Genomic DNA, 13,817 nt, shown 5'->3' with positions numbered 1-13,817 from the left:
ACCATTCAACTAACTGCTCAAGCACTATGCTGAACCAGACTTTTTAGACTAATTAGTTCCCTGAAGAAAATACCTCTTCTACTACTGGTAATTAAGACCAAAATAAAGAATCAATGGGCTTCAAAAAGAAAACCAAGACAGCAACTACTGTTGTTCTAATTGCCACAATAACCAAAGTATAAAGCATATTAAAGTGGATCTTACGCTCCTTGGAAACCGCAAAGAGCAGGAGTGTTGGGATCCACAAGAGCACGGGAAGAAGCTTGTGTTGACATTGTTTTCTCAAAGCACTTTTTCTGTTTTTATATTATAACTACTTGGCAATAGGATTTCAACAAAACTCTGTAGCTGGAGCCCATAGAAACACAGTGAGCAGAAATGTAACAAGCCCATGTGGAGGCCCTGCAGGAGATCTTTGGAATCTTTACAGCATGTTTTTAAATAGAAAGTAATCATTAAAAATATTAATCTCTCTTTCTTATACAGGACTATCATCGTGAATTAAAAGATGACACAAAACCACTTACAGATACATACTTTAAATCTTAAATTATGCAGAGATTATGTAATTATTCTGAAATTAAGCACTGCAAATCACAGAATTCAAATCCAATCATTATAAAAAATCAACAAATCTCAACAAGTTCAGAACATCTCTTAAGACACCCAGACAAGCACTATTTAATGCCGTTAACACAACACAGAGTAAGGGAACAGCTAAAATTTGTGGCATTTTCCACGTAAAACATTATCCCGATGTGCAATCTTAGCTTTTACTTTTTTCACAAGATATTTACCTCCTTTCTCCCCTGGAATTGCTTTGTTTCCACAAGCTGTTAAAGCTTTCATCAATGCGAGAAAGCTCCTAGGTAGTAGTTCTAATAATTAGGAGACATTTAACGTCAACCTTATGTTTGTGCTAGCACTGAAGCCAATATAACTCCAAAAAGAGGAGCTGCACTGGCCTGAGAGCACCTCTGGGAAACCCAAAAAACAAATGCAGTTTTTAGTTTGGAGAGAAATTGGCCAGGACCGGGCAATTTTCCCACCCCTAATGAGCCAGGCACCAAAAATGTGTGGTACCTGTCACTTCAGGCAACTTTGGGCTGGAAGGGCTCCGGAGGATGTGGTGTTGCCTCCAGTGGGATCCCATGACCCTGCTCCAGAAAGAGACCACGTAGCCTGGAAGCTGTTGGGAAGCTTTAATCATTGCCATCCAAGGATCACTTGAGCTCCCCCCAAGACAAACCCTGCTACCAGACATGTGGCACAGCAGTGACATGGGCTATAGATGCACAGTCTACATGGATGAGGCCATGCTACATAAAATCACCATGCTTTCCAGCTTGGAAGAGATTCAAAGAGGTTAAATCTCCGAATTAAAAGCAAAATGCAGTTTGTCCTAGTCACTGAATGTTTCCCTAACATTGCAAGAACCCAAACAATTCTGTCATTGTGGAAAGCAACACTGGAAAATGGTGCAAGCACCACGGGAACCGGCCCAGCAACCTCCCTACTGACTCCCAGCCCGTCCCGCTGCACTGCCTGGCTTGCAACAGCAGGTGATGAAGACCAACATAACACGGAGAAACATATTTCTATATTTTCAAAGCCTTCTCTTTGAAAAGCTGGAAGCTAACTGTTCCTAACCCCATTCCCCAAAGATGCTTAATTTGCCTTTTTCCTTCTGTCTTAACGCCCGGGAGGGAAGAGACGTGTTATCACTGCGCTGCCTGCAGCCCGATTTCAGCTCCCAGCTCCCCCAGCTGCACACCAGCAGCAGGAGGTGATACGCACCATATTGCACAAAAGCAGCTCTTCTATGCAATGTCTGTCTGCTGCCATTTGCCTTGGATGGGGCCACTGCTCCCACTCCAAATGTATTCTTGCTTCCTCCTCCACCTAAAGACATCTAATTGCAGAGCCCGTATCTCCAGGCACAGGCATGCAGGCTCTCTAGTGTAAAGTGTTTTAAAGCTCTCAACATCGTATGAAATGCTCTCCCCTGTTCTATTGTGGTAAATATGACTCATAACTGCACACCAGTTATCTTCTCTTTCCAAAACATCACTAAGAAAGAACCCAATTTTAAATCTTCTGTAGGAATTTAGACCCAGTTCATCTATTTCTCTTGTCTCCTATAGCCAGGTACATCTGAAGCTAATCCAAATTCCCTAGGTCAAGCCTTGTTCATGCTTGGTTATTCATAACATCACTGGAAGGGGCTACAAGGAGGATTTGTTCATACAATGAGCACTTCTAGGGGAGCACAGGTTGGGGGGGCGGGGGGAGCTTTTTGTTGCTGGCATCTATCAGTCTCCTAGGGGCTGAAATGAGATCCTTCAGAGGCAGAGTACAGGAGCATTCCTACGTCCTCTGAGCATCACCCCTGGCCGGCAGGTTGAAGGCATTAGCACTCTTACTAGGCAAGGGTTGCCTCCTGCCGACTGAAACACTCCAGACAGCAGAAGTTGCAGGAGGCCATCCTAAACTCCCTGCATTGCTAACACAGGTGATCATTTATATTTATCATTAATAGAAATCTTTTGGTTTAGAGAGAGTCAAGACATGACCTAGTCAGCAAGTGAACTGGGGGCAGTGTCACAGACCTCACCTACATCAGGAGCATGACTTTCAGCAAGAGGTGATGGAAATGACAATGTCTCCCTTTGTTCTTACCGCACTCGAAGCACGAGAAGGCAGCAAGGCTGGAAAATGCTTTTCTGTCCCATGCACTTCAATAGCCTACTTCAACATGCAGCCAAGAGCAGCAGAGGGGCAAAAGGGTCCTTACGGCTGCTCGTTCTGTAACTGGTCATTTTTCAGGGGGCTTGTCTGTAAAGCAACGTATCATAGGCTAAAGGTACAGATATTGTCTTAGTTAACGATTTAATTTACTCTGTGCAAGTTGGTGCCCAGACATTCTCACTTCTTAAGAATGATGAAGGCTTGTGGTCCCTAGTTAAAGCCATTCTTAAACTGTCAGAGCATCCACACACTAAAAATAGCTGTAAAAAATCTACCTGTAGTGGAAACAATGCTGCTTTGTGCAGAATAGCTCCAGTAGAAGCCAGTGCCATGGAATACTTCTCTTGACCAGTTACTAACTTTCAGGCCAGATCCAAAGTGGGGAATCTCCTCAAAAAATCAATAGCAATTGAGTTTTGAAATCTAGTTCAACCAAACGAAGAGTCTCAAGTACACAGAGACAGGCTCTGCTGCAGCATCAACCAGTTTTAAGCGGTACTCTTCTTCCAGAGAGCAGGGACTGACACCTTTAAGAACTCATTAAGCCCCTCCGTGACTTGAATTCCTCATTTATGATGGTTATTTGCAAGGTGCGCTCCCAAAACACAGCCACTGGCAAGTGTAAAAGGGAGGGGACGAAACTAATGGCTCTCTGATTTGACAAGGTCACTCGGGTCTGAAGGAAGATGAAACGTGTAAAAGAAGAGAGAATCCAAGATAATCCATTTTGCAGGACTGCCGGAGGACACGGAGCCTGACCTACTCTCCTTTAGAAAAGAAAAGAAATGCAAAGGACCGCAGCGGTTCCCGGGAAGGCTCGAGTCTGCCAACAGATGCCAAAGCGTTCGGGTTCAAAATGCTATTTCGACAAGGTGTTTGCTTTGTCAGAAGATGATGTCTAGCCCTGTGACTGCTTCAGCAATCAGTGGTAGCTGATGCATGGAGCACATTAGCATCATCTCCAGAGAGCGCCTGTTTTCTCCCACATGAGTCACAGATAAGATGCTACAATGACAGCAGAAGTCTGGGCAACTGAAACATATGCCATTCTGGAGTGGCAGGAAAGCTCTAGTGACTTGGATTTGCTCCTTATGGACATCTGAAGCAAGCAGAGTAATCTTCTCACTGTTTCTTACAGTTGTCACTGAGAAAAAAAAAACAGTGCACAAAGGTTGGATGGGAGCAGAGAGGCAGAGAAAGCAGGCAAAAGAAATCTGAAAATTAAAACAAACTCCTCTGTACCTTGCACAGATGGGAGGAAATTTCTCTGTAAATTTCCCCTCGTCACAGAAACCCCTTTGCTATGTAAAGAAGCAATTTACCTTTGAGGGGGAGAGGAAATATGGTAGAGGAGGGATAAAGCAAGATAAATATAAAGTGTGGATCAAAGAGAGAGAAAGAAGAAGGTAAAAAAGTGGAAAAGCACTGAGGGGGGAAGCTGGGTGAGAGACAAGAAGGAACTGCTAAACTGCTCTAAATAAACATTTTATTGCATCCGCACGTAAAATTTAAGCACTTTAAACACCGAGGTGACTGCTAAGTAACTCCCTTTGCAAGGAACAGATTTGTGACTAACATCACAAGAATCAACAATGCCCAATTTTCAGGGCCAGCAGATGCGCTGCAGTTATCAGGTGCAGATAAGGTGACAATATTTGGTCAATGAGTTTTGAGGTCACCAGTAATGCCCATGGTGGAATAAAAACACAGAACATATGGCATTTCATGTGCTGAAACTGTCAGACTCATAATTAACTGATTAGAGTACATATGGTACTCACAGACAGTGTAAATCTCTCAATGTAGAAAGTGCTGGAGACCATTGAAGGTGTCAGCATGAGTCTTCCTTGCAAATCTCTCTTCATTAAAGTTTCATATGGAGCCAAGTGTGTTGTAATAAAATCACTATTAATGGAGTTATATTTATGATTATTTCTCTTTTGTGCAGCTGGATTTAACTTTTCAAACACTAAACCCCACATCAGAGCTTTTTCGCAGTATCTGCTGCATGCACAGAAGCTTCTTGTTTTCTCATATTTACCTTGAAATTAGAAGTAATGGGAGCTAAGGTAGTAAAAGTTAACCAAGACTGGCAAGAAAACTGTTAATATCACCAGTGTCAAAAGAAAAATTCATGCCGTGATATAAATATGGCCACAATTCTGTTTATTTTAAGTATTTATAGCAGGCTGGCCAGGGACAAACTCATTCCCTCTTCAGTTCCAAAACACAGTTTTAAAAGGATGGTGAGTGACACTTCATTAACCACGTGAAATAGGCTGACACAGCCCGCTTGCTTTTCCAGCCACCATTTCAGGTGGCATTTTTCTTTGCATCTCCCCCCTGCTGTACAGTCAATGCTCCGTGAAGTGCTTTCTTGAACCTCTCCAGCCAGACTAGCATCGTGGAGTAAGGGGTTGGGCTGGGGGCAGGCCGTTCTGGAGATGAGAAAGCAATCATTATCAGTGCCAGAACAGACTGCACGTTTGCATGTCCATGCATTAGAGATCCAGCTTTACTCATCGGTCATCAATGACGGGGATTTAAAAAGTTCCCCATCAGCCTTTCTTTGTCTTCTAGTCCTCTGCCCCTCCAGGCTCTGATAGGACTGGTTCTTACGCAGTGACACTGCGTCTCTGCAATGATCCAGGATGAAAGCATCCTTCTGTATTTCAGTTTCTGGAAAGGTGCCTGTAATCCAGGCGATGTCTGCGGTGCCGACACAGCAGCACTCCCAGCAGCTGTCCTGCCCAGCAAGGGCTGGGGGATGAGGAGTTAGGCACAACCCAGTGTATCACCTAACTCTGTCCTCCCAGCATACATTGATAAACCACTCACACGTAACCCTCCAGAGCTTACACACTCCTCCCTCATTCCCTGTGTTCTTTTAAATGGCTTCCCACCTCCATCGACCCATCAAGCAAAGGACTTATCAGAAACCTCATCTCCCTAATGAGTTAAAAGCTGTTGCCTCAGCCCAAAATCTTCCTGGTCCTACTTGGTTTCCTCCTCTTTCCTACTGTGTTATCACTATCAATCCATCTTCATCAGAGAGCTTCCTGCCTCACACAGAGCTGCTGCTGGAATGGATGGGAAAATCTCCCTTTTCAGAGTAAGGAAACATCCCTGTTAAGAACATCACTTCTTCCCTCTATGGCTTGTTCAGAGATGGAGCTGCTGGTAACAGATTAGGGCAGCCAGAAGAAACAAGAATAAAAAGAGTATCAAAGGGGTCTCTGCTAGGGAGCACAGAAAGAGATTTTGGTGTATTAAGTACCCTGTAGCAAAAAAAAAAAAGAAAAAAACTGTGATAAAAGAAGTCAGGGAAGAGAGACACGGTGCCAATTTTAAGGTTTATGAACAAAGCTGAAAGGTAGAAGCTACAAAATGCAATGCAAGAGGATGCATTTGCCTTAAAAGCTCTGAGGGTGGTTTTAAACTCGGGATGCTCCCGAACCACAGCAGTACCTGCAGCCTCCCCAGCAGAGATGCCGTGCACAGGGACTGTGCAAGGGCTGACCTTGCAACAACCGCACAGCATTCCCAGCGCAGGCTGAGCTGCCAGCAGCACTCCTCTGTGGGCACAACTGTGGTTACTCGCAGTGGTATATCCTCTGTTAACTAGGGATCCCAACTGTTTTCCACACTTCAACCAACTTAGCCTCGCAAAAAGTAACAGCGTCAGCCAGGCCTTTTCAGCTCAGACCCATCACTTTCTCTCCTTGCAGCATCCCCAGACCTTACCTAGATCTCATCAGAATAGTTCTGCACGTTGCTGGTTTGCTGCCATGTGCATGATGCTCACAGATGGGCTCTTCTTCTTCTGTGCTACTCTACAAGCCAGTTGTGTGCTGCCCACCCAAACCCACCCACACCAGGGGCTCCTTGGATACCCCGACCCTTCTGCCACACTTAGACTTAAACATGCTGAAGTTCCCTTTTTCCTTCCCTTCCTAGCCCTCCCCATCACAGACTGTTTCTCCTACATCTCAGAAACAACTGAGGCTCCAGGGTGCCTCATTCGTGCCATCTCTGTTTGTGAGATGAGTCATGCAGGTGTCAACATTTCTAAAATTTGCAGAGAGGCTCAGCAGAGCCGGGAGGGTGCAGAGCATTAATAACTGCTATCGACCAATTCTTTGATCTATAGGCAGCTGATTACAGCTGCTGCTCCTGATGATGAGACACCAGGAGTACCGCAATTTTCCTTTCCAGTTTTCAGATTTTTACTAGAACAAAAAAAATTTCCCCCAAAATTTCAAAATAGATGGGATTCAGCAGCCAACACTGCAGTCAGAAAGGCAAACCCGATCAAGCGAAGCGTAAGATTTTACTTTACATGGGGAATATCAGGTCTTTGAATACTGCTTCTAGCAAAGTCTTTGAAAGGCTCAAAGGTTGACATCACACAAAACAAGCCTCCAGAGAACACAGCTCCTTTCTGAAATTTTCCATGTAGCCTTAATCCATACCCATAAAAGGGAACTTACAATTTCTTTTTTATAAATAAAGGGATGTGGCAACTCATTCCCACACTCTTCCACGCTTTCACCTGAAGAAGAAAAGGTAATTTGCTATTGCCCAAAGACATTGTGCACATTTGACCTATTCAGTGAAACAATTCAGGAAATCTCCCTCCAACAACCCAGAGCCGCTGTTGGAAACAACTAAGAAAACAGGATAAAATAGTGGCCTATCACTTTATGTCAGCGTCGTCTAATCCTGCTCTGTCTGGTGGTAAGCAATATGGTGATCAAAAGACAACACAGAGAAATACTGACAGACAAATTCAGGGAAATTTCCATTTCATCTGATGTTACCAGCTATCAACTCGCACAAAACTTCGCAGAATTCCTTTTCTGAAAGACAGGGATGAAGTGGATCTATACCATGATACTGATCTACACCACACTATGCTGCTCTGCTTGCTAAGGCTTTAAAAGGTCATTGGAGCCAGTATTGCCTGACTTAACTTCCCACCTACCAACACAAGAGAAGTGCATTTTTAAGGATGCCAGAAGCAACAAAGAGGTTTGTGCACAGTGGGGCAATCTGCTCTATGCCTTGAACGTGAATCTGGGGAGCATCAATTTCTACAAGTTTTACTCCATTTGAATTATGGCATCTATAAATCTATATGATGGTGGAACTAGGCATGAAGAAAGGAAAACTCATACAATTATGACTATTGTAAAGCCTATGTAATAAAACTGCCAAGCTTTAAGATCACAGACATATTCCAAATATTTCAACTCATGACCATAAAGCCCACTCCACTATGACAAAGTACAACAGAGAAAAGAGGAACTATTTGGCAAATGCGTGTTAACATTTACCTCATTACAGTCACATTCAGATTACAAATTTTCAAAATGAGAACTAAAAATAATGTAAGAATTCCTTCAAGAAATACTTCTACCTTTGGAAAGAATGTTTTTTTTTCCTTAGAGAAAACCGAGTACAAAGCATTTAATAGTTACTGGTATTCTGAGGTTTTCAGGCACAATGCCAAGAAGTGAAGAATGAACAGCAGACACATACTCTACTTCTTCAGCCCTTAGAGTAAAGCTCTTATAAACACACAATCGCTCACAGTGTGTACGGAAGAGCCTTGCTACACGTGCGATAGAGTGACTCACTTGGACCAGACCCCAGAGAAAGCACCACACCTGCTACATTCCGGTACCCCTTTACTTCCCCTTCACACAACCCTTTAGCTCGCAGGGACTAGCTGTCACTCCAGCCGTGCGGTACAGCTATGCTTACACAAAGAAGGCTCATCACACCCAAAGATGATTATTCTTGGCTTCTGCTAGCTTCAGGTGCAGAATAATAACTTGTGGGTCTTATTGATCCTGGAATTTTGAAGTCTGAATTTTGCAAATCTGTCTTCTGCGAGAGCAGATCACATCACTAGGCAATTCAGTCTTAATGGTCTCAACTCCTTCAACCCTGGGGGCTAGAGCATGATGCTTCTTTATTACCTCCAGCTCGGTGTTATGAGCGTGCAGCTTCTGCACCATCTCCTCGGCCTCCCGCATACGCCTGTTCAGCTGGGGCGAGTGCTCCGAAGGGGTCAGCTCACTGTCGTATGACTCCAGAATTGCTCGCATCCCATCACGCTCCTGTCAGGAAGAACAGCAAACACCTTTAGCGATAAAGCCCCTGAGCTCACTTTGAGGAGAAGGTTCCCAGAACAATAGTCTACATTTTTGCCCATTGTTTTTTTACACGGCTAAGAAATCCTGATGGATATACACTCATTGTCTTCATATCGGCACCAAGCCACAGATGAACACACAGTTCTAGTAAAATAAATGTTGCTGCTCTGAAAAGTGAAAAATTAAGACTGTCTTGTGTATTTAAAACCACATATCCCTTGCAGGAAAGCAACATGCATACACTCTAACAAGCAGATGGCAACTGAAAACAAAGCCTGCCTTCTTTTTGGAGACACTATTTTAATTCAATGTGGCTGAATGGGTTTCTTCAGCAAAATATTTACTGTAGTAGTTGACATTTCTCCTGCCAAAGATTTCCAGCAATGAAGGAACAGAATTGTCACAACAGAAATGAAACAGATTTGACAACAAACAAAGCGGCTGAGAGCAAATAACCTCTAAGTGGTATGTGAATAACCACTCGGTAACACTGCAACACTCAGTGTTTATAATAAATATTTTTTCAGAGGTAAATATCTCACAGACAATGTGTTTGGCTCACTTCACTAGTTGCTGGCAATTATAACCAAGCATTTGCAGAGAAAGACAAAAAGAAGGAACCCTCTCCCCTCCCTGAGGGCGTTTGCACTCCCAAGTATAAAGCTTGGGCTGAAAGCTAAAGGTAAAACTTCTTGTGTGGGCTCCTGGTTGAATATTTGCTAATGCACTCCCAACTTCAGACAGCACCTAACGCCTCCCTCTAAGGCATTGACAGAGAAGAAGAATGGGGACAAAGAGCTGAAAATTTCAAAAAGTCAGGTTTGTTTTAAGGAGATTACTGTTTACAGTGCAAGATGCATACATGGGATTAGCCAGCTGATGAAGTGTTTTATCTTTGAAGAACCTTGATGTGTGTGCAGAACAGAGTCAAAGTGGCATAGGCCCCTGGCATAAATCCAAAGAGCAAAAACTCCTAGGAAATCTGACAGTGCTGCCTCCCTTTATTGCTGAAGTTTGCTACTGCAGCCTGTTACTGAAATGCACAAGTGCTCTGGACAAACCCGTTCTCCCGTGTAAATTCTGCCATCTCTCTTGGTGAAACCAGGAATTGCCAGCATAGGAAAAAATATGTCCTTTCCCCTGAACCCCCAATGAAACACAATGAAATACAATGAAAGGTTGTATTTCAGATAGTGAAGGTGATGTTAACTGCTCAGCTGCGCAAGCCTGTATACAAAGGTTATCTCCTCCTTCAACATCTAAAGGTCAAAGACTGAAAATGGATCGCAAGTGTATGCATGGAGAAGGGAATGAGCATTCGAATTCAAGGTGTGAAAATAAGACTAGGGCACTGCCAGAGGTACAGTGTGTGTTCAGAGCATGTCACAGATTGAAAGGTCAGCCAAGACGGTTGGGTTGGTCAGCAAGACCAAAGGACAGCCTGAAGGTGAAGGAACAGAGAGAACAAAATAATAAAGAAAAACAGGTTTTAACATAAGTAGTACTAGAAGCTATTACTAGCTCCTTGCTCAGGTCCGTGTGAAGAGAAATAACTTTTCCAAGGAAAGAACAGTTTTGCCATAGTTTAGAAAGAATTATTCATCTGACAGACATAAGAAAGAAATACTTCCATGTTACCGCAGAAGAAGAAAAACCAAACGCAGCCACAGCACACCTGCTTTGTAACAAACTTCTTTAGCAGAAAGGCAGCAGTACAGGATGGCTCCATCCTCCTCCTCCCCCTCCAACGTACACACACATCACCCAGTCGGCCCAGTGCACTCTCCATAAAGCAAAAAAAATTGCTCAGGAGATGACTTTCATCTGCCATTTATTGCAGAATCATTGTCTAGAGCACAGAAGAGAATGCAATGACGGTGTTTAGTGAAGATATTGGTTTGATCCTTGCATGTTGTTGCAATTAGATCTGCAATTACAGCATCCTCTCTCTTTCTCTGTGCTCCTAGCTGCTCCGCTATCCTAATTTTCTACTAAGCATCTTTCATCAACATGATAATTTAACACTGCAAAGTTCTTCCCATTACACCAGGGCAGTCCCAAAATCCATAGTATTTTTTCAACAGCAAACAGGACTCCTAGCAATTCCCATCACTCTTGGCTTCCAATTAACTGCTGAATATTAGGTCATTCAAGTAATCGCCAGCAAGATCCTCGCAGTTCCCTGAGCGGTTCACCTGCAAAGAGGACAAACTTCTGCTTTCATGTTAGGATGGAAAAACTGCATGGGAGCAGGACATCCCTACAGGCTGTCTTTCTCATAAAATCAACTACAGACTTTGCCCTTCAAAGCCTTTCTCTTAAAGGAAGAGTAAACTTCTCAAGAAAAAACATGCACAGTAAACAGCACAAGCTGTATTGGAAAAAAAAGTGCTAAAATAAAGGGTGGTACAATTAAACACTTGATCCTCGAGTTAGTTCTCCTCTTTAATTATTTCTAAACATTAATAATGTAACGAGATCAATTCTCAGCTTCCAACAAGTGGTTCCCAGCTCCATTTTTTAAATTTTTCCCCATCAAGAGCACTTACTGAGAGCTTTTCCCTCCCTCCTAAATATCTTGTTAGTTTGGCAGGAAACAGAAGTTCCTGTTGAGAAGTCCTCTGTCTAAAAAGATTCTCTAAAATGTAATCCTAATTTAGTAATTGCTGCAATATCTCCTCATCCCACACGACAGGATATTCCCCAAGCTCCATCAAAAACCTCTTCAGGACTTTCAGATGCCCTTTCTAACCTTTTCCCAACACCTCCGCTTTCCTGCTTTCTATCAGGAGACTATTCTTCAGAATTACTAAATGTGGTTCCTCTGGGGAAATTCAAAAATTTACACAGCACAGGGCATCTATGCTAACTCACCATGGACCTTTACACTGGTACACTTCCAGGTGCTCTTTACCTTGACCACTTTCAAATCAACACCAGAACAGAAATGCAGCTTACTCTAAACATGTCCTAAAAGCAGAATAGTTGGGTTTGATGTTCATAATAAACCTAGAGAATTAATGCCCTACAGCAAACTGGTGCTGAAGCTTGCAGCTGGGTTTGAGGAGATGCAAGTTTGAAGAAGAGGAAGGATAGTGAATTTTCCAAAGGTTGAACAGTTTCCCTTCCTTCGGCCAGCAACAGCCAACTCACCAAACAAATACTCCTCCTACTATTGCTTAAGTAATAAAAAGAAAACACGTTTTATAATCTTAACCACAAACTAGAGCTAATCCCATGAAAATCTGCTATAGGAAAGTGCAGGATGGCACCTCTGCAAAAAAGAACATAAAGGTTCTCTCCAGTCCTCCCACCAGCTCCTTCATTCCCTCTACGAAAAGCCAAACTTCGACCTGCTTGATGATCAGCTTGAAGCTAAAGGAAAGTCTCTTTACCCAGCATTCACACACCAGAGTGGTTTAGAAACAGCAGTAACATAAGTGGGCTACTCCGGGACTCTTGGATTAATTTTAGAGAAAGGCCTGAGGACTGTTCATATAAGCACCATCGTCCTCCCTACCAACATCCCCCACGTCACTGAGCGGTGCTACCGCACATCTCCAAGGGCAGCCCACAGCTTCAAATATTTGCACACTGAGGAGCATGAGAGTGACTCCCAGCCGTGTGCTGGGAGCAACCGAAGAGTAGAACATAGCCAAAGAAATTTAAAAAGCCATCTGGCCTTACAGACATACCTATAAACTCAGGTCCTATTCCTGTTGATGCTCGTTAGCCCCTCCTCAAACATACATACACACAATTCACCACAGACTTTCTAATTAGTTGTAGAAAAGAAAAATCAATAAGAAAGAAATTAAAGTTACAAATCTAACTGAAGTCAGTCACACACCCAGGGAAAATTTGTTCCTGGGGTAAAGTTTATCTAGTGTCATAATTTTATTGAAATCCTATATCTTCCTATTGACTTTTATCGTTTCAAGCTGGATGCCAGAGTTATCATTATTAGAGTCTCGGTGTTGCTTGCAGGCCTGAGGTTTGGTGTGGGTTTTTTTTCCTTTTATAAACAAGCTGTAATTGTCTGGTTTATTGATCAATAAATCTTTCAACTGACTCTCTTCACCCGGCTTCTGTTCTTGTAAGTCTCCTGCACCATTCTCTGAAAGAAAATATAGGGTTGTTGTTTTTTAAAGAACAGATTGTTTTGTCATTAGCAATGAAAGAGCAGGAATTGTGCTGGTCTGTTCCGATAATGGCTTTTTAATGACAGATTCTCGTCACAGTAAAATCTGCTTTATTTCCACCCGAGTGAACTTCAACTATTAATCCACAACTCAAATGCACGGCTCACTTGCTCTCTCACTTCTGCATGGGTTAGAGCCTGGCAGAGGAGGCAGACTTTGTAAAGCGGAATCATAACGATATTTCCCACTCGGTGCTTTTTTGATGGTACAGAAATATTCCTGTTCCTAGTGTTAGATGAGCTTTTTGTTTAATTAATGATAATTTTTGGAGAATGTTAATAGACTGCTTCATTATAAGAAATCAGTGGTAAGATTTTCCCCTCCTCTTCCTCTCCAGACTCCTAACTCGAAATTAGTTCCAATAAGAGAAAATTTCAAGACTGAAGGAAGATACGGAGCTTCAACGTCAAACAGATGCTATTTGCAATCAGGTATAATTTAGCAAACTATTCCTCGTAAAAACACAAATAAAAGAGAAAGACGACTGTGTAACAGAGGTCTATGATTTCTTGCTTTAAGCTACTCAAATATATACATAGAAAAAGGGAGATAATGGAGACTTGAATAGATGTTTAGTATTAGTAAAATTGGATGTATGAGATGTGGGAACAAAAGCCAAAATATGGCCATAAATAACTGAAGAATACTTAAATATATTAGATTGTATCAGGACCAATTGACAAAATATATCCTCAGGATACATCAA

General features: G+C 42.7%; 1 protein-coding gene across 1 annotated transcript in view; it reads right to left on the bottom strand.

Moving 5' to 3' along the window:
- Nucleotides 1–13,817, bottom strand: part of MAD1L1 (mitotic arrest deficient 1 like 1) — a 372,012-nt gene that overhangs the window by 206,843 nt on the left and 151,352 nt on the right. The window contains exon 11 of the mRNA XM_086473014.1: nucleotides 8,733–8,873. Within this exon, the coding sequence (XP_086329140.1) occupies nucleotides 8,733–8,873 (141 nt within the window). The remainder of the gene's footprint in view (nucleotides 1–8,732; nucleotides 8,874–13,817) is intronic.

Source organism: Leptosomus discolor, chromosome 14 (genome assembly GCF_034619465.1).
Source record: "Leptosomus discolor isolate bLepDis1 chromosome 14, bLepDis1.hap2, whole genome shotgun sequence".
Classification (NCBI taxonomy): Eukaryota; Metazoa; Chordata; class Aves; order Leptosomiformes; family Leptosomidae; genus Leptosomus; species Leptosomus discolor.
The sequence above is the reverse complement of the archived record's forward strand: the minus strand, read 5'-3'. Positions and strand labels throughout refer to the sequence as shown.